The sequence below is a fragment of the Sciurus vulgaris genome, assembly GCF_902686455.1.
Source record: "Sciurus vulgaris genome assembly, chromosome: 18".
Taxonomy (NCBI): Eukaryota; Metazoa; Chordata; class Mammalia; order Rodentia; family Sciuridae; genus Sciurus; species Sciurus vulgaris.
Window position 1 is genome coordinate 28,835,596 of NC_136479.1, and position 22,438 is coordinate 28,858,033.

Below are 22,438 nucleotides of genomic sequence, written 5' to 3' on the forward strand. Positions count from 1 at the left end.
GCCGGGATCTACAGCTACACCAAGAGAAACAAACACAAGCAGCCTTCCTTCCAGGGCTCGGCAGGGATGGGGAGCAGAGAGTGAGGCCAGTGTTTGGGGAGGCCTGGGCTTGACGAGACTCAGTGACCACAGCACTCTCACGTCTGCTGCTGCCTCTGCTGGTCCCAGTGACCCAGAGGGCTGAGCAGGAACCTATCGCCACACGCCCAACAGTCTGCTCATCTTGCCCAGAACCACCTCAGCCGCCACTCCCATCCAGCCACCCTGAGGCACACAGAGGCCCAACACTTTAAGGCTGAACCCTGGAGAGCCCTGCAGCCCCCAGAAGGCCCCAGGCCAGGCAATCCCCGCCACCCAGAGGGGGAGCTGTCCAGGCAGGGCCTGCACCTCAGGAGCCTCCCTCCTTCGGTGGCATATTCCGGGCCTTGACAAAGCCATCCCAGTGAATACAGCAAACTAAAGGATCTTCCAGAGACTCTGGTAACACACTTGAACTCAGGATTGTGTGATGTTTAGGATCCTTTCCAGATAAAGCATTAGTTATTATAATATTCTCCATAACCTTTCTACGTTTATGGAAATAAGGTTAGCAATAATGTCCCTTATCCATCCACATCTCCTGGGCACTGTGTCTGCCAGGAGAGGTAGTGACCAGGCTGCAGGGGCAGCATGTGATGCATGCAGCATGAGAGGGACATCTATTTTGGGGGACTAGTGTGACACTTAGGATGTGTAGACGGAGGATGGCCTAAGCAGGATCCAAGGGGTCCGTGGACCAGTCCCAGGAGCAGATTTGCTGTCCCCTATAGACCACAGGGACCCACCAGGGCAGAAACAAAGTGAGAGGATGAAACCTGCTTTCAACAAGGACCAGTATGGCCTGAGCGCAGAGGGTGGGTGGGGTGAGGACAGCAGCCCCAGAGGTCTCCGAATGGGCTCCCACTAGAGGTCTAGGGGACAGAGCTCAGGCCTGTGCTCGGTTACCCACCAGCACCGGAGGCTGTGTCGGTGTCCCGTTTCCCTTTCCTCTCTCCCAGGGGCTGTCTGCCTCTCTGCACGGGGTTAGTCCTGGGAGTAGCTGTTCCCATAGCCCCGTCCTGCACAGCCCTGCCCTTCCCACCCCACTTGGTTTCCCTCACTCACTGTGCCTATAGCACCCCACCCAAAGGGCTGTCTGGCACCCGTGGGCTCTCAAGAGATGCCCTGGGGTCACTTGTGCCAGTGGGAGCCTGGAGGAGAGCCCACATGACATCTTGAAACCCACCAGTGTGATGAGGTGGGGGCTTGGCCCTGCTGTGTGCAGGGACCAGTCTGAGGCTGGGGCTGGGGCTGGCCTCCCAGATGTGTCTGTGCCTCAAGGAAGCAGATGCTGGAGCCCCACGGCCCTCAGCCCTCCTGGCTGCCGATGAAGTGCTCCTCCACCCGCTCTGAGGTCAGCCTCATCTGTGAGCTGGAGGTGGCATTCCCCCCAGGTGACTGTGCCAGTGTGGGTGCTTGCTAGATGTTCACTCCACCCTGCCCAGTGGAAGGCCAGGTCCGACTTCCACTCAGCACTGCCTTCGGTGTGGCCAGAGCCTGACCACTGAAACAGCAGAGACTGCCCGTGGTCTGCACGCGGTCACTACGAGCGTTCCACTAATGGCCACCCGGCATCCCACTGAACGGCCGTGATGAGATGCACAGCCCTGTGAAGTGTGGGGCGACTACATTAATTGCTCTGTAAGCAACTGCCATTCTCTCTTCATTAGAAACACATTTTCAAACTCGCACAGCTCTGAATCCTTTTAATCTCACTTAATGGGCTCTAGGACCGGCTTTATTTGTCACTAGGGGGAGCTAAAACAGCTAGAAGCTTTGTTATTTTGCTCTCGTTCCAACCAACGGTAATTAAAAGCTGGTAGTATTTTAGGAAAGGTAAAACCCACACTACAGTTAAGTTTCTCATTCTTTTAAAATAACAGCGAACCCATAGTGTCAGGATATTTTCTGTCTCCCAAAGCAACACCCACACCAAAAGCAACCCAAATACTACCTCAGGCAATTGAGTGATTAGAAACACTGAATTTAAGAAGCTGTCTTTTTTCTCTTTGGGGGGAAAAGTTGTAGCGCCTAAGACCAAAGCTCTGGATAGTTAGTTGTGGTCTGCTCTTGGCAGCCAGTTCCCATTGGATGCAGAAATGAGGCAAGTCCTGGCTCCCTTTTCAGAGAATCAGTAAGTGGCCTTTTATTTATTTGTATTTTAGTGCTGGGCATGGGATGGGGTCTTCTGCATGCAGCCAAGCCACACCCAGCACCAACAAGGCTCTGCTGGGCCTTCCAAGGGGCTAGGTGGTTCTCGTGGGACCATGTATGGGCACAGCAGGGACAAACCATCACAGCACCTGGGCTCACAGCAAGAACCACAATAAAACTGCCAGCTGTGGTCACTAAGCAGGAGTGGACTCTCCCACGAACACCACTGAACCCACTGTGGGATGGGGAAGGAGGGACAGGTCAGTTCCTGGAGAGGAAGCAGGAACCGAATGAAGACATCAGGAATTCTGAAGTCCTTTTGTAATTTAATATGGTTGCCATCAAAATCCCAGTAGAATTTGCTTTTTTGAGCACTTGCCAAAATGATCATAAAGTTTATGGGGTGGCTGAGAAATTCTGGAAAATGAAGAAAGAATAAGACAAGCTGTACTGGACATGAGCCATGCGTAATAATGCGATATAAATGCAAGAGCCGTGGTGAAGCCATCTACAGAACTAAGGAACTCTTACCTCAGAGAGCCTGACCACGAGTAGGAATTAAAACACAGCTAAGATACATCGCAGAGTCAGTCAGTGGACAGCATGTCTCGGAAACAATCTGTGTGGAAGCTCACTTTATACAATTACAGCCAGATTAAAGATTTTAATGGCAAAGATTAAACCATAAAGATGCAGAAGAAAATCTGGCACTTGCCAGGTTTGAGTGCAAAGTGGGAGAGTCACAGAATTAAAAAGAAGCGACAGGAAGGGAAAACTGCCCCAAACATGAACAAACATGGCATCCCCAACACATAAGAAGCCCTTCGGTCAAATCATAACACTGGACTTTTCAATTGAAATGGTGAGAACCCAGGCTGTAGACTTCCTGCAAAACTTCAACTATTTCCTGTAAGTCTGTGTTACAGAAAAATGAAACTTACACTCAATCAGAAGCTTCCAACCAGCTAGGAGTATCCAACTGGGGACTTCCCATGGCACAGACTAGAGGTAACCAACCAGCATTTTCCTTGTGTTGCTTTGGTCTATTTGGTCCAGGTAGAGGTGACATTGCTCCCTGGCTTTGGTACCTCAGGCCACAGGCCATAGCAACTGGTCTGGGGATAGGCATGCAATTAAAGGCAGGCTGAAGAGAGCCAGTGGATTTCCACAGCAGACAAGGTAGAAAGAAGGCAGCTCTCTGGGGCTGGGGCTGAGGGCCACCTTGAGGAAGAGAAAGGGGCCAACTGAGAGGAAAGTGGAACCAGGAGGCAGCTCAGGAGCAGCTTGTTAGGGCACTGGATCCAGCAGCGCCTGAAGCTGTACCTAGCACTTCAACTTTTCTGCTACAGGAGTGCTTAGGTTTGGATATGGCTTAAGTGTCTCCACAAAGGTTCATGTGTTGGAAACTTGGTCCCCAGTGTGACAGTGTGAAAGGGGTTGGCCTTAGAGGAGGAGCCTAAGGTAAGGTCGCTGGTGGCATGCCCTTGGAAAGGATGAAGTGGTTCTTGTGGGACCCTGTTAGTTCTCAAGGAAGGCTTGTTCTAAAGAGTGAACTGGGCCCTCCATGGCCTCCTGAGGTCCCTGCCTGGAATGGGTCCACCTGACAGGCTGGGGTCCTTTCTAGAAGGGGTCCACCCTTTCCAATTGGGGTCATGATCTATATGTTGTTTTTATCGATTTGAGACACCTGTACATGGAAACCAATCTTGATTTCAATGAGAAATCTCCTAACACTACTTTTTTCTGAACTTAAAAAGATTTAAATATTACATCCTTGGGCTCCAGGACCCAAATTTCATCACTCTACACATTTCTTCATTTTCTAGATGCGACAGGTTGAGTGACGTGCGGGCACCTGCTCCTCATTCCTAGGTGCTGACTGGTGCCCCCACCGGCCAGGCACATTCTGGACGTGCACCTTATGGGTAGCATAGCAAGTCAGTGGCACAGCTGGGCGAGACCCTGAGCTTCCTGCCCTGGCACACAGATGCCCCTGCTATGCCATGAGCCTCTAGACTAGAGCTCATGCAGCTGTGGAAGGGGCCAGACTCAATCAGGAGGCCACGGCTAAGTCTGCTTTCACACAAGCCTCCGAGAACTTCAGGCCCTCAGCTTATGATGCTCAGAAGCTTCCAGAAAATGAGCCTAAACTGGCCAAGGTGAGTTTGTGTCTGAAGCCTCCCCTAATGTGCACCAACATGTCAGTTGTACCTCTCACCATTGGGTCCTCGGGCTGTGAGCCCGAAGCTGCAACAGTAATGACTGACTGGTCTCCTCTTTCCAGAAAATTTCCTCCAGTGTGAACATGGAGGACAGAAGTGTGCTGGGCCCATTTGCAGGACTGGGCCCGGCCAGGGTCAGGTCTGAATGGTGTGTATTGCTTTAGGCATGAAGGAGCCGAGCCACTCGGTAGGGTGCAGATGGCACAAGGGGCAGAGATGTGCTCCAGTGAGATGGTGCCAGGAGAGTCATGTGGAGAAATGGAGGGGGACGACTCGAGAGAGAGGAGGAGGGACCAGCACAGGAGCCCTCGGGAAGGCCTCCTGATGAACACCCAAGGGCTGCCTGTCCTCAGTGTGAGGATAGGATGCCAGGCCCCGGCGATGAACCTGCCCCCTGTGAACTTGGGTGAGTCCTGTGTCCACTCTGAGTCTCCATTTCTCTCCAGTGACATTTCCCGAGAGCCACAGGGTCCACTGTGAACCTCACAGGTTGAGGACTTGTGCAGGGCAAGGAGACAGCAGGAATGGGAGGCAGATGCTGAGAGCAAGATAGGACTCAGGGGAGGCCTGTGTGCGACACGTCGTCTCCAAACACAGCAAGCACAGCACTCCTGGTCAGGGAGGAACCTCTGGTTCCGCCGCCTGTCTCCTGCTCTCCTGGCTGCGTCAGTGAGAGCGTGCTAGTCGCCTCAAGTGCATCAAGCACAAAGGAAGCTTCATCCTGGTCACACATGACCTTCCCTGAGGTCACGTGATCTAGGCTCCTCTCTGCCGCTCTGCCCTCCCTTGGGACTCAGCGCCCTCACAACTAAACCCGCCTGTGGGAAAGCCACAGGGAAGGCTGGTCCCTCCTGCTCCTCTTCTGCAGAAGATGGCGCCTGTCAGTTTTGCTCACATCCCATTGGCCATGCTCGGTCACAGGTCTGCAGTGGAGTCGTTGCAGTGGAGTCTGGGAAATGCATTCCAGCCACGTGCCCAGGAAAAGACAATGGTTTGGGTGGACATGGCACCACAGTTCCCAGCTGCTTGCTACAAACCTTAGTCTCCTCCTTGGCATCTCTGTGCAGTCACATGCACACTGAAGACGATGATTTTCCCTTTTCCTTTCCTCCCAAATATTCCGAGTCTCCCTGACTTTTTCAGGCAGGCCTCTGGCCCATGATCCTTCCTGGGTCCCACACACCAAGGCCCTGAGCCCAGACTAGTGGCCCTCCTCCTGTGGATGGCGCAGGTAGGGCGCAGGCCCCGGTTGCCCTTCCCACGACCTTACTGCCTCTTCCAGGCTGCCCAGCCTCGCTTTCTCCCCTCTGCCTGTGGTCCTGCCTGGGGTCTCCTCTGGATGCCATGACACACTTTATGGCAGGAGAGAACACAGCTTCCTTCTACTCCTCTCTTCCTGCCTCCACCCACCCTGTCGGCACTGTGCTGGGTACAGAAGTGACACCACGTGTGTGGGGCTTTCTCACGCTGGCCCTCCTGGGAAGGAAGGACTCTGAGCACAGAGCAGACTGGTTATGGCTGCCCCACTGCCTCCTGCCCCAGGGACATGCAGGGGCTATGCGGGTTCCGCCTGCTCCCCACACCCTTGCCAGCTCTGCCTGGCCCTTTCCCTGCCACCAGGAGCACTGGGGAAACCAAATGACAAAATCAGCCCAGAACAGGGGTTTGTCTGTGGCAGAAGGTGACAGAGTCATCTGCTATCATGGGGACACATGCAGCTCATCCCTTTTCCTTCCTCTTCCTCAGTGTGAGGAGCTTCTGCCTGGCCTTACCCCACTCATGACCTGCTATGAGATGCTAAGCCACTTGTGTGCATCTTGGCATGTCTAGGTGGCCCCATGTCCATGTATTTCCAAGTTTGCCCTCCTGGCCATCTGTCCTGATATCAAAGGTATGGTACCTCAAATTTGCAGACATGACAAATGTATTTGGGGTCCCTTTGGTACTAATGCTGGTCAAGGAGCCTTTCAGAATGAAGCGGCCCTGGCCTAGGGAGGAACACAGATATCAAGAGAGGACAGTCCACTGATAAGTGACATGCGGAGGCATTCATGAAGTGTCCACAGAGCTCAGCACCCTGGAAGAGATCTCAAGCCCTGCCTGGAGGAAGGGTCAGAGCGCCTAGGGGGAGCCCTGGAGCTCAGTCCCTGAGCATGGGCAGCAGCCATGTGGGATTAAGAGCAAGAGGCACTTCATGCTTCTCACGCCAGATAATTCCGTGAGGAGCTTTGTGGAACTCCTCCTGGAAGTCCTGCTCTGCTCTGATCTTAGCATGCTCCTTCGAGCTCTCTTGCAACCTGGCTTGGCCTCTGGAGCTGGTATGTATGGGCCACACAGGCCTGTGTGGCCAGGGCAGGATGGCTAGGGTCTCCCTTTCTTCTGCGAGACATAAAGATTCAGGTGGCAGAGCCCAGAAGACTGCACCAGTCAGTCACCACAGGGGAGCATGGTGTTCTGGGGAGGAGCTGGGTGGAGGACAGGCCTCTGGCAGGAAGGAACAGGGTCTGTGCAGCAGGGACCTCCATGTGGAGAAGGGACAGAGACAAGGCCCTGGGAGCAGGGAGAAGCTGGCACCAGGTGTTATCAGTAGCCAGGCCTACCTGGCCGTGGCTCCTCCTGCCTGGCTCTGCCTCAGCTCTGCACTGTGAAAAACACCTAGGACTCAAATGTCAACTTCAGCTCTACTCACAAATCCAAAAAGGAGAAACAAGCCAAGTGTCCCTCAGTGCAAGAATGGGATAGATCCACGCCACAGAATGTCACCAGGCTTGAAAGGGAACGGAGTTCTGACAGGTGCTATCGAAATGGTGACCCTCAGAAACATCACGCTAAGTGCAAGAAGCCTGACACAAAGGACAAATAGCACCTTCTGCTTAGGCGAGATCTGAGGACAGGCGATTTGAAAGACAGAAGTTAGAGGATGCCAGGTGCTGGAAAGAGAGAAGGGGAGGGGTGCTTAATTGGCCTGGGATTTCTGTTTGGGAAAATGAGAAAGTTCTGGAGGTAGAAGGTGGTGATGGCTGCAAAACACTGTGCATGCTTAATGGCGAGGAACTGTGCATCGACAAAGGTGAAGAGGCAGATTTCACCTTACACCTGTCTTACCACGACAGCAACAAGCAAACACACCCTAGAACCGGGCTGGGAGCGCAGCAGCAAGTCTCGCTGTCCTGTGCTGGCCCGCTAGGCCCACCATCTCTCCTCCTCTGTGCTGCAGCTCCTGTCTCTGGACTTCTGTCTTGGTCCCTGAGACAGAGGACCTGCTTAGAAGCCCCAAGCCCCTGGCACTCAGCTGCCACTGGGAGGTACAGGCTGACAGTGGGCAGAGTTCTCACATGCCATTGCCTGCTGCCACTGTTTGGGTTACATGGATCCCAAATGGCCAGTCATATCAGTCCCCACCCTCCACCCACACCTTGGTGACCAACAGGATCCACAGCCTGAGCACCCCAGTGGACATGCATCTGCCACAACCACCCTCTGATGACACACTTGCATGTCCCTCCTCTGCCACAGGAGATCTTCTGTAGCTAGGTGGACGCCAACTGGAACACCCAGGCCCCTCAGTGGCTCTGACTAACTCAGACAGACTTTGAGGAGAGAGGCAGAAATGATGGATGCTCCAGATGTTCCATTTCTGCAATCTCATTTGTATGCAATTATGGTTTGACCCTTCCTGAAAAAGACTAGACCCTCCGTGCCACTGACTGACCTCTCCAAATTGCCAAAGGACACCTGGTGCATTTCTATTCTCTGGCCCAGCAGCCCGAACCACTCCACCTCCTCAGCTTCTCCCCAAGGCTAGGGCTCCGTCCTCAGGAAATTCTCATTCTCCTGGGCCTGAAGCATCACCCTTCTGAATCCACACCAGGCAGGAGCACTAGGTGCATGCCAAGGGAACTCCTGAAAACCATCAGCCCAGGGAGCCTGCCTATGAATAGGACTCCTCGGCCAGCAGGGAGAGCATGAGCACCTGGCTAGGAGGAGGGGGAAGTTCAAGTGGATCTAAAAACACAACCTATTCTCACTGCAAGTTAGTCCTGCCACTCACTTGAGCTATTGGAAAATCCCAGCACTCTCTTGAGCAAGGTTTCTCCAGGGGTGCCATGGAAACCTCCCCCGACCACGGCTGGACAGCTGAGGTGCCCAGCCACACAGCTCTTGGCCTTCCCATCCCTCACAATGTCCCCAGCTGGCTGCAGGGTGGGTGACACTAGAGAAACCTTACCAGCCTCCCCAACGAAGACTTCCACAGGTGTGCTGGCGGGGCTCTCACCAATGATGTTGTAGGCGGTCATGATGACTTCATAGCGCCTGTACTTCTTCAAGTCTACAAGGTGAGAGGAGACGGGGTCAGTCTGTGGCAGCAGCAACTTCCATTCTTAGAAGGTTCCCTGTGTGGACCACACTAAAGAACAGAACCCCAGGGAGAGGCAGGAGAAGTCTGTGACCTGCCTCCAGCCCTATGCTCAGGTGAAAGGCTGCATGAGGTGCCCTTCCACAGTGAAGGGGTTAGAGGCCAACCAGGCCCTGGCCTGCCTTTGCAACCAGCATCTCTCCTGAAAAGTACCAAGAGGTTGCGGGAGATGTCAGTATTTAAAAGAAAACATTAAAAAGACAAGAGCCCTTGGGTTATTAATGACCCCATCAGGGCTGGATATCTGAGGAGCCTGGGGAAGGATGAGGAGGCTAGAGCCTGTGGTGAGGCACCTCGGCTGTCCACCCTGGTGGAGCTATGCATGCAGAAACACAGGCAGGCAGCTAAGCACAGAGTCCACACTGGCAGCGAGAGTAACTGACCTTGGAACCAAAATATTCTAGAAGATTCTCCCACTGGCAATACCCAGCTGTGCTGAGACCCTGAGTGCGGTGTCCGGGGGAACAATGATGCTTCGGGTGGTGCCCTCCCTGGTGAATGAGACCACCAAGGCCCTTCTGCCATTGGCTCTGGGGAACATGTGTGTGGTCTGCCCTGATGGCCAAGAAAGGACCCAACCTCTCCGTCTCAGTCCACGGGACTCCGCTGCCTCAGAAACAGCCCCGAGGAAGGCTACCTGCCCCCAGCAGCCTGGCTTGCTAGTCCCAGCCTGGGACCCATGTGGCTGAAGAGTCCACTAAGACCTGCAGCAACATCCTGCTTGGGACCCTCCTGACCAGAACTCAGTCAGTGTCCCAGCTGACGACACATTTGGGACAGTGCCAGGCCCTAGCGGGCACTCAGCAACTTGAATTTGGGAGTGATGAACACGGGGGTGAGTGGAGGATGGGAGGGGACACAAAGGACTCACTGGATAAAGTGACACTTTGGGGGACAGCCTGATGCCGGGTGGTGGGTTCGGGGGAGCGTGTGTGGGTGAATCCTGCTCCACAGCCATGCTGGGGTGGGGCGAGAGGGTGTTGACTTTGAACAATCCCGCCTTGGGGAGGGGCTCAGAAAGTCCTAGCCCCTCCCCTCCTCTTCCCCTACCCACTTTCAATCTGTCCAGACTCTGCATCAAAGAAAATCACATTATGGGAAGTCCCATTAACCTTGCACTTGGATCCTGAAACCCATCCCGAGCTGGAATCAAAGGGGAAGCAAGATGGTTTGGTTTAAGTCAAAGGAGATAACCAAAATGTGGACTATACTTCCAATGGAAGGTTATTCAGCCACAAAAAGAAGGGCTTCCGATCCCTGCTGCAACGTGTGAACCTCGAAGGCCTCATGCACGCCAGTCACAAAAGGACACAACTATATGAGTCTGTTTTTGTTAACTTCCTGGAGTCTTCAATCTCATGGAGACGGAAAGCAGCATAGTGGACTCTAGGGCTGGGGAGGGAGTGGGGTGTTAGTGTTTAATGGGTGCAGAGTTTCAGTTCTGGGGAAGATGGAAACGATCTGGACGTGGATGGTGGTAAGTGGACCGCCATCTCAAAATGGTTACGGCGGCAAACTTTGTTATGTATATTTTGCCACAATTTAAAAAGAATTAAAAAGAAAGGGTGAGGGAGTCAGAGAGGAGACTCTGCTGGATCTGACTTTCCTTTCTCTCCCAGACTGGGAGTTCTGATGCCAGATCTGCAAACCCCTCCACTCTGCTTCTAGAAGTTTCCTTTCCTGTCTCCTGATGGTTTTGGCATGTTAAAAAGCAGCATTTGAGAGGCAGAACTCCAGAAATTAGAGCCATTAATCCAAGCTGGTTTCACTTGGTCCACTGAGAAGCCAACTGGCACACCATGATGTGCCGCCTGGTCACAGCAGCCCCCTGCGGGAGGCGGCGTGGACTTACGTGTTAATTCATACGTTGTTAACGTGGAGCTGCTGTTCACGGTCTTGAAGCTGCTTTGGGCTATTAGGGGTAAGCAAAGCAGAAAGGCAGTTAGCACACAGGGACACAGTCATTGCAAACGACACACAGCAGAAATGCGGGTGTGGAGCGACCCCGCTCAGATGCCATTCCAGGGGCGAAAAAGACCCTGTGCCACCTGCGCCTCCCATCAGTTCCCAGGGGCTTACTGTACTGCTTTCTAAAACAGGAAGCACCTCAGGGTGGGGTGGGCTCACCTTCCAACAGAACAGAACAGTGTTTGGGAACCCATCGTGCCAGATGGCACCAGGGGGATGTGGACGTGGGTTTCTCCCGGGCACTCTGGAAGGTAGGGCGGTCCACTGACTGAGGCTCCTCCCATGGAGCCCTGGTCTGAAGGGGATGGGCAAACCAGAAACCCCTGGGGCCAGGTGTACGCATCCAGCCTCATTCAGGGTCTTTCTATTATGTGGGCACTATAAAGCCCAAAGAACGACAAGGATCAATGAAGGTCACTGCTGTCTGGTCATCAGTGGGGGACACCCCTGGGGTCAGCAAGGGCATGGAGGACAACTGAGCCATCTCCTCTGTAACACCCCTCAGCACCACCCCTGGGGTTAGCAGGGCCCAGTGCGTACACACTGCTGACCAGCCCTGGAGGGACAGGGCACAGGGACAGCCCCCGTCTGCCTGCTGAGTGAGCACAGCCAGAGAGCCCTCTGGCGCCCCGAGTGGAGGAAGAAGGAAGATGCCCGCAGAGGTAGTGTGGACCTGCTCTCCCACCCTGTTCCCAGTACCAGGGTGTCAAGGGCAAGGAGTATTTTCTGTGATGCCTTGGTGGCAGCTAGACTACTGAGAGCCATGCCAGCTTGTGGCAAGGTGCAGGCCCGGCACAGAGTGGCCCAGGGACGAGAGGGCCACCAGCTTTGTGTTGAAGCTGTGTGCTCTGAGGACAGGTGGTCTGACCGTGGACTTGGCTGTGGCAACAGGACTGGTTCCCCCTTCATCGCAGGCCCCAGGCCATTGCCCAGGTGGCTACGCAGGTCTCGCCTGGAGCCTGGTTCTCCTCCCTCTGCCCGTGGCACTTAAGGCTCTCCCGCCTCCCAGCTGTGTCCGCCCTTGTCACACCCACACTCCACCTGCTGCAGGTGCAAAACACCTGCTCCCCAAGGCCAGCAAAGGGTCACCCTCCTCTGAGTTCCTCCACAGCATGCCTATTTCCCACCATGCTTCACGTGGAGCAGACAGATATTCAGAGTCACCTGGGAGCCTCGCTGCCCAGGGAGCTGCTCACCTGTGAGCTCTGTGCGCAAGGCGGAGGGGCTTTTGAGCGTCTTGGTCTCGGGGCTTGAGCCCACCTCGGCCTCCAGCTCCCGGTAGTAGATCCTGTAACCCTGGAGGAGGCCATTCAGGCTCTCGACCCGGGGAGGCTGCAGAGACACCACACAACTCGGTCACACCAGCACATCACTGGGTCAGCCCACATCAGGGGCATGGTGGCATCCGCCCAGTTCAACCAGCCAATTATGCAAGGGAGGCCGCTAGTTCCAGTTCACGGCTCTTAATTGTTAAAACAACGAAGGAAGGTGTGAAATTGGAGAGAGAAATGCAGGACCTCCCAGAAGCAGAGAGGGGGCAGGAGCCCTGCACAGAGCTGTTCTATGCGTGTGTGGGGACACGAGGTCTCGTTCCATGTGCAGCTGGAGTCCTCAAGAGCCCCAAGACAGGGCAGGAGAGCATGGCCCAGGCACAGAGGGGTGAGGAACTGCCCCTTGTGGGATAAGCAGAGAAGAGTAAGGGTCCTGCGATGTGTCCTGGCTGGGGATCGTCCACATTCACTGGCTGGCCCTCCCTGGCCACCCAGGCTTGTGGCAGTCTTACGAGGTCCCTCATTGACCCCTCCACATGCCATGTCACTCCCACCCACCACCTCAGACCTATGGCTGAATTCTCAGGGCTCCTCCCAAGCCAAAGGGCACAAGATGGCCTAAGACAGGTCAGGTGCTCATGCCCATGCACTAGGAAGAGACAGGTGGAGACCAGGCCAGCACTTAAACCCAAGTTTGTTAGACCCCAAGACCTGAATGAAGTCACATTAGGATGTCACTGTTCACCATTCAAGACCCAGTCCAAGGTCATCATTCCCCCAGTCTGTTTCTGTTAATAAGTGAGTTTGGGAGGATGTTTCACTTATTTGACAGATCTGTCACTACGAGAAAAGTTCCCTCTTTCACATGGGCTCCTCATAAAGCCTCAGTGGCCATAGTTCCCATCTGGCTGTTGGGGCTCCTCCCGGGTTGGTCAGATGAAGGATGTGGAGTAAAAACCTTCTCGGCTGCATCAGGAGGTAGATGGAGACAAGGTCATGAAGCCTTGTCCCCGGACAGGATGTGAACCAAACACCCTGGGTCTCCTGCAAAGCAGCTAATTATGTGAGGCCACCAGTCCCTTGGTACGTGGTCCTGTTCCCTGAGGAGAGCCCACAGCTTTGCTGCCAGACACCTGCTATTGTGAGTTAAACTGTATATCCCCAAAAGCTGCAATGAATTCTAAACCCATATCCGGGAAAGTGACCTTATTTGTGAATAGGGTGGTTTTTTTGCATTGGAATCAGTAAGAAGAGGTCACACTGGATTTGTGTGGGTTAGGACACTAACCCAGTGACTGTTCTCCTTATAAGAGGAAGGAGGTTTGGACGTGGACACATGGGGAGGATGTCATGTGAAGATGGAGACAGACGTTAGAGGGATGTGTTGACAAGCCAAGGGGCACTGTGGGGTGTCGTCTGCCACAGCTTCTGTGAGCATGGCTCCGCCAACAAGGCGACTTCGGACTTCTGGCCTCTAGAACTGTGAGAGAATACATTTCACTGTCTGTGGCTTGCGTGTTCCCACATCCCTTCTTCTTTGGACTCTTACTACTCATATTCCCCAACCCAGATTTGGAGCATGTGATATCCTTTGCTCTCCAAACCTGCCAACTGAATAATCAGGGGTGTGCATATTGACACAGTAACCACAAACACACACACACACACACACGCCAGTGGAGCATGGTATGCACATGACACACAGGATATTTCAGATGAGAGTTGCCGACACACTGGTTCAGCAGCCCCCAGGCCTGCGATGCAGAGCTGCTGGCAGCTCCCTGTCCTGCTCTGGGGACCCCCGTCCAGGAACAGCGCCGCAGCACATAAAAGTGTAACTAGACACCAAGCAGTCCTGCCTGGTCTCCCCGGCTCTCTTCAGATCAGCCTGCACTTGCACCTAGGTGAGCTCTGCCCTCCTGGCCGCGTGTCAGAGCCTGGTGTGCAGGCCCAGGGCAGAGGGCTCACTTCCCCAGTCAGCACCCTGGGGAGCGTGTCCACCCTCGAGTCCTCAACTTTGCCAAAGTCTCCAGGGCCACAACTATATAGGCTGCAGCCTCAGCTCCAAAGACTCCTGCTGCCCACTTGGGCCACAAGGGAAATGGCGCTGCCAGGCTTCTGGAGACTATGGCCCCCAACTCTCTGGGGACGGAGGGAAGCTGTGTGTCTGGGGGCTGGAGACTGCTTCGAGAACAGCTTTTCCTTTCCTCTCCTCACCTTCCGAGCAGGGGGACCTCAGGGCTGGTTCTGTGCCTGTCTTTGCTGGGTACCCTGGGGAGGGGACACGCCTGGGCACCCTGGTGCTCACAGGTCACAACTGCCAAGCCAGAGTCAAGGACCTGGTGTCAGGTGAGCCTCTTTTGTGCTTTTCTTTTTCCTGTTAAATTTGCCACATTTAGAAACAAAAATATGAGACACCCCACTATGCCTGAACCTGAGATTGCGGCTGTGAAACCCCGTGTGTGCTCTGGCGTCTCCGCTCCTTCCCCTTTCCAACCTGCCGTCCTTCCTTGGGACAGCCACAGGGGGAAGGCTTCACAAGTCACCTCACAATAACTGAGCTGGTGAAACTAATCAAAAGCCAACCAGCACAGACCAGGGTCTTCGCTGGATGGGGTCTGCCAGTGTGGGGACTGACACCAGCAGAGCACAGCAGGGTTCCTGCTGTGACCACGACCACTTTCTCCAGTGAAGAGTTCTGGGCCTGCGCACCAAGTACGTTCCCAGGACGGGTCACTCATCAGAAAAGCAGAACAAAGTCCAAAGCAACCAGTAGCAGGGCTCCAGAAGTGCTGGATGGATGTGGATCCCTGGTAGAGAAGCGGGGGCGAGGGTAGCGAGCAACCCCCAGGCATCTGCAGGGAGCAGGGAGGGAAGGCTGTGCATTTTGTGGCGGTTTTAATTTTGTTAAATTTTGCCCTTTTTCTTCCCACCAATTTTGTTATCAAACCTTACTGTTTGGGACGTCGTGTGCACCCAGCAATGGTAAATCGCTGGAGTCCTGGGTTGTTCATTAACTTCTCCTGCCGTCCACCTTTCCTGCGTCCCCCAGTCTTGATCTAAACTCCTCTGTGAGGACTGAGCATTTCAGACTTTTTCCTGGGGTGCCACAGGGCTCATTTTCAGATGCTCCTCCCTAGAGAATCTATAGAACTGTTCCGAGAGCAGTTATTTTAGGTCTGTTTCCTTCACTCCTGATAGATAGCGATTCCTCGTGACAATTCCGGATGTCATCCAGCATTGCATCTGACGGCACCTGGATACACTGCTCGCAGCACATCGCCACAGGGCAGGATCAGAGATGGAAACTGTGCAGCCCACAACACTGGCATATGCCCACTTGTTTAGGGACAGGGGTCGCTGGCAATCCACGCTTTCTACTCTAGTCCTGGTTTTCTTCTGGGGTACAGTTGAGCCTTAAATTGAGATTTTCATTCTGTGGGGCATCCTTCTGCAAACCCAGTAGTACCACACAGTACTAACCCCTTCTTCTTAAGAGAAGTGCAATGAATTTAAAAGTTGGAGAGTGTTGATAAGAATAAAGAGGCATTTGTCACACACTAATATTACAGAAACGGTGGAAAGAGCCACCCCGTGCATGAAGGCCGCAGGGAAATGCTGTCCTCGGCTATTTCGCCAATTCAGGCAGCCCCAAAGATTCCACGCCTCTTCCCCGGGGGCTGCAGGTCAGTGCATAGATGTGGCCCCCTGAGGGAGGGAGGATGACTCTGGGCCTGCTGGGCCCCTCCTATAGTGAGACAGGTCAGGGCTGAGGGCTGGGACGACGGGGAGGCCTGAGTGCATGGTTGTTACAGAGCTGTCCCCTCTGCTCACTGTGCACCATGGATGGGTGCAGAGCAGAGTCCTGAGTTTGCTGAGCTCTGCATACTGGGGGAGTCAGCAGGTGCCTGGTCATCCGTGGGTCTATGGATTTCCCGGGTTGTGACACCACTCATGGAAGTAGATAAGCAAGGACTGTGGGGATACCAAAGGGACTGCTTACTGCTCATGGCAGGACCAGAGTATTTATAGAGGAATGACATTGGGCTGCCCTTGATGAGAGGTCTTTTGATGAGGGGAGAAGGGAGTGGTCTTCCAGGAAGTAGGTCGCATGCCTGGAACAGACCCACGGTCAGGACTGCGGGGTGGGGGCTCAGGTGCTGGGGCAGTAAGGAAGAGCAGCCGGGCTAAGGAGAACAGTCCCTGGGGCCTACACCAGGAATGGTCCAGGTCCTATGTTGTCCCCCACAAAGTGGACTCCCAGAATGATATGCAGCTGAACTCAGGAGACTGGCCGGAATGGAGCTTCCTCCAGGTTCACCAAAGACCCACCTGTGTGGGCTCAGCTGGTGCCCTGGGCCCCTGCTACCCCTGTCTTGTGTCAATGCAGGAAGGAGGAGCCCTTTGCCAAATGAGAGGGAGAAAGAGAGAGAGGCCTCCAAGACCTTGGGGATTTTGACCTTCCTCTTCTGGGTCCCTGACAACCAGGCAGAGAGATGCACCCCTGCTCAACACAGCTGAGTGCCAGGGAGCCTGATCTTGGTCCTCAAGGCTCCTGGTCTGCTCAGATGACACCAGGCCATCCTGCTGAAAGTCTCTGGGCACTGTCTTCTCACATACTGGCAGGAGGTGGGAATAGCAGGGGTCTGGCAGGGAAGATGAGATGCTGGCACTTGGTTTCTGGGAGCTGGGCTGACTGGAATCAGCAAGAAGGGAGCAGCGAGTGGGCAGATCAAAAGCTTGCAGCTGGGTCTCTTTAAGCACCAGTCCAGCAAATCTCACCCGGCGGGTCACCTTCAAAGCCTCCCTCACAGTCCCGGATTATACCCGCGGCAGCTCAGGCACTCCGGCCTCAGCAGGAAGATTGTGAAGGCCGAGGCCAACTCTGCAGCCACACGGGCAGAGTCGTGATTACAGTGAGAAGTGACTTCCTGTGGGGAGGAGGGAGGCTCTGGGCGGGTGGGGAGGACCGGATTCAGTTCACCAAAAATATCAAATACGTCGCAAACTGGAAGATTGGGAAAATAAAGATGGCTTTGCTGGGAGCAAATGTGGCTCTGCAGCTGGCAGCAGACACAGGTCCCCAGCCCTTGGGTGATGATTCTGGGGTGGGGATGGGGGTGAGGGTTTGAGGGCTCCTGTCCTTGGACTCAGGAATGTTTCTAGTGTTCAAGGCCAACTCGATGCTCTGGAGGCATAAGGAGAGGCCAAGCTTCCTCTGTCACAGGCACAAGGACCACCAGCCGTTGGACTGGGGCCACCAATGGGCTGACAAAGGCTGTCTGCAAGAGAAGTCCCCAGGCATCTCAAGGGTCAAAATGTGTCCCCTCTCTGCAGGCGACTTCCAGGGAGGAGGTGCAGCCCTGGGATGGTTTGGACGAGGTCCCCCAAAGGCCCATGTGTTGGGGGCTTTATCCCAAGGGTGATCCCCTGAGAGGTGATATGACCTGTGGGAGATGGAGCCTCGTAGGGGCACTTAGGTCACTGGGGTGCTCTTGAAGAGGATTCTGGGATCCCAATCACTTCCTCCTCAGTGCTGGGGAAGGAACACAGGGCCTTGCATGTGTGCCCCACCCCTGACCCACGGCCCCCAGCCCTACCTAGCCTGCTCCTCTCCCTCTCTTCCTTCCTGGCCGTGCAGTGAGCAGTTTGCTCCCCACCATCGCCATTTGGTACCTCACTGAGTCCCAAAATGAGTGCCCCTGGCCTTGGACCAGAACCTCCAGAACTGGGAGCTGAATAAGAAGCCTTCTGTCTTGTAAGCAGTTCTCTTGGTGTTTCCGTACAGTGAGGAGTGCTGAAGCCCAGAGGCAGCTTCTCTCGAAGCTGCTGCTGGTCTGGCCCTGTCTGTGCACAGGCCCCATCTTCCCACAGGAGCTGTGCTTATCAAGGGACAGGTGACGCTGTGGAGACTCCAGGCTGCCTTCTGGGCTGGGCTTAACCCCGCTTTCTCCCATAGCTGTGAAAGGCTCCCAGCAGGCAGCTCCCAGCAGCACACGGCTTGGGGAGGGACAGTGGGCAGTTCAGGCTCCGAGCCCAGGCCTGGCTCCAAGGCCACCCCACCTGTCTGCTCCCCAGCTTGCCCCCAGGTCTATACCAGGTGGGAATCTGTCTAGAAGGCCTCCAGAGTGTTACAGGACGCTGAGCCCAGGGTTTGCGCCCAGGCCAGCTCTCCCAGTCCTCCTCCTGGTTTCTGCCTTGGCACTGCCCAAGAATGAAAGGCTCTGGCAGCCTCTTGCTCACTCCCTACACTGCCTGGGATGGGCCTTGGACAGGCCTTGGACGTGGCAGGTGCTCAATCAATGCTTGTGGAATTGAGTTGGACTTGCTATAGTCCAGATGACCCCGTCTAGGCTTAATTTCATCCTGAATTGGCCATGTGTACGGGCAGATGCTGAAAGGGAACTGGGAATCCCTCTGAAAACTGCTTCCCTCTGCCTGCCACCAGCAGAGTCCGCCAGCAGACTCTGGGAGTCCTGCAAGGGTTTTCACTGTTCCAAAGCCCCCTATTAAAAGGCAGGTGACCTAGCACAGTGCACCTGGGTGTCATGGCCCCGTGCAGCAGGAAGAGGGCAGAGGATGGTACACTGGGGAAGATCTGGACCACAGGGTGCCCCGGGGCAGCAGGGCTGAGAGGAGGGAAGGGTTTGGGTCAGGAGGACGGGCTGGGTCACTTGCCTGCTTCCTTTCTGCTTAGGTGGGGAGGAAGGTGGGGCAGAGCCTAGCTTTCCCCACTTCAAAGGTGGGAACCTGCTAAACCCCACGCTGGAGGTCTCCTGGGGAACATGAGGCAGGGCTGGGACTCAGGTCCAAACCTGATGGGAGTGCCATGCCCCCTGGGGTCTGTTTATATTCCCATGACTTCTGCTTCCTGGAGAGTGGAACAGGGATTCCCTCTGGGATTAAATCCCCATAGTTTGGGGGAACACAGAGGCCCAAGGTGCCCTCCCGTGAAACAGAGCATCAAACACAGCACCACCTGTGCTTTGGCTGTGCTTTGCCCTGCCTTGTATCTGGAAGACCTGTCTGTGCTGTGACGTGTGTGCAGCTGTCCCTCTGGCCAGTCAGTGGCCCCCTCATTGTTGTTGCATAACAGACTGACAGAGCTCTCGGGTCTTCAGTCATCTGCAGCCCTCTGCCCAGGTGGTGCAGGACATCCCTGAGATTTGTTCTGAAGAAGCCTGCAGCCCCTCTCCCTCAATGCCCAGCATCTGTCCTCTCCCCTGAGGAAGGTGCTGTGACAACATTTGTTCATCCTTGGTTGACAGCTTTAAGTATGAGGCCATCTATGGTTAGGACTTTCTCTTTGCTAGAAACTGCCTCCAAATCTAGAGGAATCTGAGGGGTGCAGGGCCATGTGTGCGGCAGGCTGCGTGGTCCTTGGGAAGGTCTGGAAGAGCAAGCTCTAGTGTTGTGATCAATTTACGAACCTTACCGCCTGTTATGAGCAGTGCTCAGTGGGAATACTGTGCCACCTGGTCCAGGATGTGCGTTCAAATCCGAAGATTTCAAACAGAAGCACGCCCATGAAAGGCGAGATTGATTATCCCACTAAGAAGAATGAAACCTGACAAAGTGCTGGGGGAGGCATCTGAGTGGGTCTGCTGCCTTGAAATTATGGCCGGTGTTTGCATTTTTAAACAAATTACTAAAAAAATAAAGGTTTACAGGTGAAACATTTCATTTGGAATGCAAATCTATATTTAAACCTAGTTTCTTTTTCTTTGTTCTACTCACTCTGATTTAGTAAATTACTCATAATTTTAATTGTACTTCAATTGCCTGGCAGTTGACAGGCATTTATTTCTACAATGCAGTGTATTGACCGCCTCCTGCTCTGGGCTTCATGCAATTAGTTTGTTCTGCTGGGCTTGGGAGAGGACAGCTGAGGGACACATATGCCAAGTTCCCTCGGAGTGGCCCTGCGCTTCAGAGCTGTCCAGCAGCAGTGGAGGGGCCTGGAGCCGTGCTGTGGGGAGACAGGACACGGACAAATAGGGCCCCTTGTCTGAGGGGGTGTGTTGAGTGTCCCAGCCTGAGTGCCAGATGCCTTTATGGAAAAGGAGTTTACCTAGTTATTGGCACTGAGCACGTTCACAAAGAAAATGCTGATTTTCTGGCAGGGTTTAGCATAGTACAAAGGACCAATCTCCTTTCAGCTGATTGTGTTGGGGACCTTGAATTTCCATTGTTTCCACGTTCCAGCACAGCCCTAGTGGAAGTCAAGGCCAGCGCAGGGACTGTGGAGGGCTGGAACACCAGGGACCTTGCACCTTTGAGAACTTTGCTTCTAGAGAGAATCCTGGAGCCAGAGCATCACAGGAGAGTTAGGGGCTAGGTCCTTTTTCACTTCCACCAGACAAATTGGGGCAGGTCGGAGCCTGGAGTGGAGGCTTCCTATTCCTGGTCCACTCTCCTTCATTCTGGCCAACCTAGAATACACTAGGAAATGACTGGTCACCTTGGAAGGTTCCTGGCCACAGACAGAAGGTACAGAAGTAGCCCTGGAACCCTGTCAATACTTGAAGGAGGTGATGCACACTTGGCAGAAACCCACCTGTTAGAGGTGGTCCTGCCACTCTTGCAAGTGGCAGTGTCGCATTTCATCAGGCGGAACCCTGTGAAATCACCATGTTTGTACTTCAAACAAGTACATGGTGATGGTGTTTTACAGGATTCAACCTGATACTCCGTGATACCCCAAGTTACAACATTGCTGGAGGAGCAGCACCCTTAGGAGTCAGCGGTCACCAGCTGGCCGAGTCAGGCACACTTTTGCTTTCATGGGGTCTACCGGTGCCCTGGTCTCCTGACTCACTTTGTTCCCTCGGCTGCAGTGCCCAGACCTGAAGACCTGGTGGCTGCCCTGGCCCTGTCCTCCAGGCCTGCCAAGTTAAGTGCTGCCACCCAAGTGCCCTTCTCCAGGGACTGGGGAAGTACTCTCCTTAGGATGAGCTCCCCAAGGGCCTAGCACTCCTGTCCCTTACCCTACTGCTCCCCCGCAGGTCACCCTCTTTCCAGTGGACACCCTTCCAGCTTCCACTAGGCCAACACAGTGTGTGGTCAAGATACGGCCCTCTCAGATCTCCAAGGGCATGTGCAGACCTCTGGCCCTTTGAGATTATCAGCATCACTGAGGTGGCTTTGTTTCCTGACCTCTTGAATGTTCTCCTGCCGCTCACTTCCTGCTGGACTTGAGCTGGCACCTGCCATCCTCCTTGACAATGTTGTCAACCTCAAGGAACACTCTCATGCCCATGCAGGCCACCCTCCTGATCCCCCCAGGTCACAGGGCCACTTATAGGCCCACCAGCCTTTTTGTGGCTCTGAATACAGACCACAGCTCTTGCTTGTATCTGTCCCCATTCTCCAGCATGACACCCCCATTCTGGCTTCAGGAATTTCCCAGTTAGCCAAATGCACCACCTGGGTCCTCATTACTGTCCTCGCCCTGCCCACCAGCCTGTTGGCCCACTGCACCTTCCCAGGCAAGCTGCAACCCTGGGGAACTCAGTAGGGCTCCCAGGACCCTGAGCTGAGCCCTCTCCGGCAGATTCCCACCATTATCCCCTAGCTGCGCTTTCCCAGGGAGCTCTGTGGCCTTCTCTGCACTTCTGCCCCTTTGTCCCTTGTGTCCTCAATGTACTTCATGGTTATCAAATTGGAAATAAGAATTGGAAATAAGGCAGAGAGGCTGGCGCGTCCTTGCCAATGTGAGCACCGTGAAAAAGGCCACCAGAGTGGTGTGATTATGCAGGAGAAGGTGCTTGGGTCTGGCTCAGTGTTCACTGGAGAGTGAAAACCCAGACTTTGTACATGTAAGCCTGTAGATATTTTATCTGTTGTCATTGATTTTTCTAGAAAAGACAACCATGGACTGGAGTTTACTGCCCTGTGGGACACTGGTTTTGTTCTTGAGGAGGAAGCCAGTGCCCTCTGTGACCGGCTCCTGGACAGCAGCTCTGATGCTCTGCGCAGCCTTGAAGGCCCCAGAGGCCCCGCCCCATTCACTCCGTATGCATATCACAGTCCTGTTTCTAGCACTTTGGAAGTTACACTTCCACAACATTTTCCCTTCCAGTTTACCAGCCTGACCAGACCGTGTCCCTTGTCCTACTCAAACACTTGGCAAGGGCTCCGCTTTCATCTGTGTCCAGCCTCTGGCTGAGCCAGGGAACAAGAGACTTTCATAACACCGAGGTCACCCGGCTCTTACCTGCCACTGGATCAGGACCGAGGAGGTGGTGTGCGGGGTCGCTGAGACAGACCCTGGAGGCTCTCCTGGAACTGAAGCCGGAAGAAGCAGGGTTAGAACAGCTGTGAGCATG

At 54.3% G+C, this 22,438-nt stretch overlaps 1 protein-coding gene across 3 annotated transcripts in view; it reads right to left on the reverse strand.

Moving 5' to 3' along the window:
* SDK1 (sidekick cell adhesion molecule 1) overlaps nt 1-22,438 on the reverse strand; it is an 871,941-nt gene that overhangs the window by 55,920 nt on the left and 793,583 nt on the right. For all 3 annotated transcript variants that reach the window (XR_013760645.1, XR_013760646.1, XM_079120438.1), the window contains exons 32-35: nt 22,327-22,397; nt 12,036-12,171; nt 10,724-10,783; nt 8,683-8,784 (exon numbers count right to left, since the gene is read on the reverse strand). Coding sequence is in view for 1 of the 3 variants with exons in the window: in XM_079120438.1 (XP_078976564.1) it covers nt 8,683-8,784; nt 10,724-10,783; nt 12,036-12,171; nt 22,327-22,397 (369 nt within the window). In the remaining 2 variants the exon portion in view is untranslated. The remainder of the gene's footprint in view (nt 1-8,682; nt 8,785-10,723; nt 10,784-12,035; nt 12,172-22,326; nt 22,398-22,438) is intronic.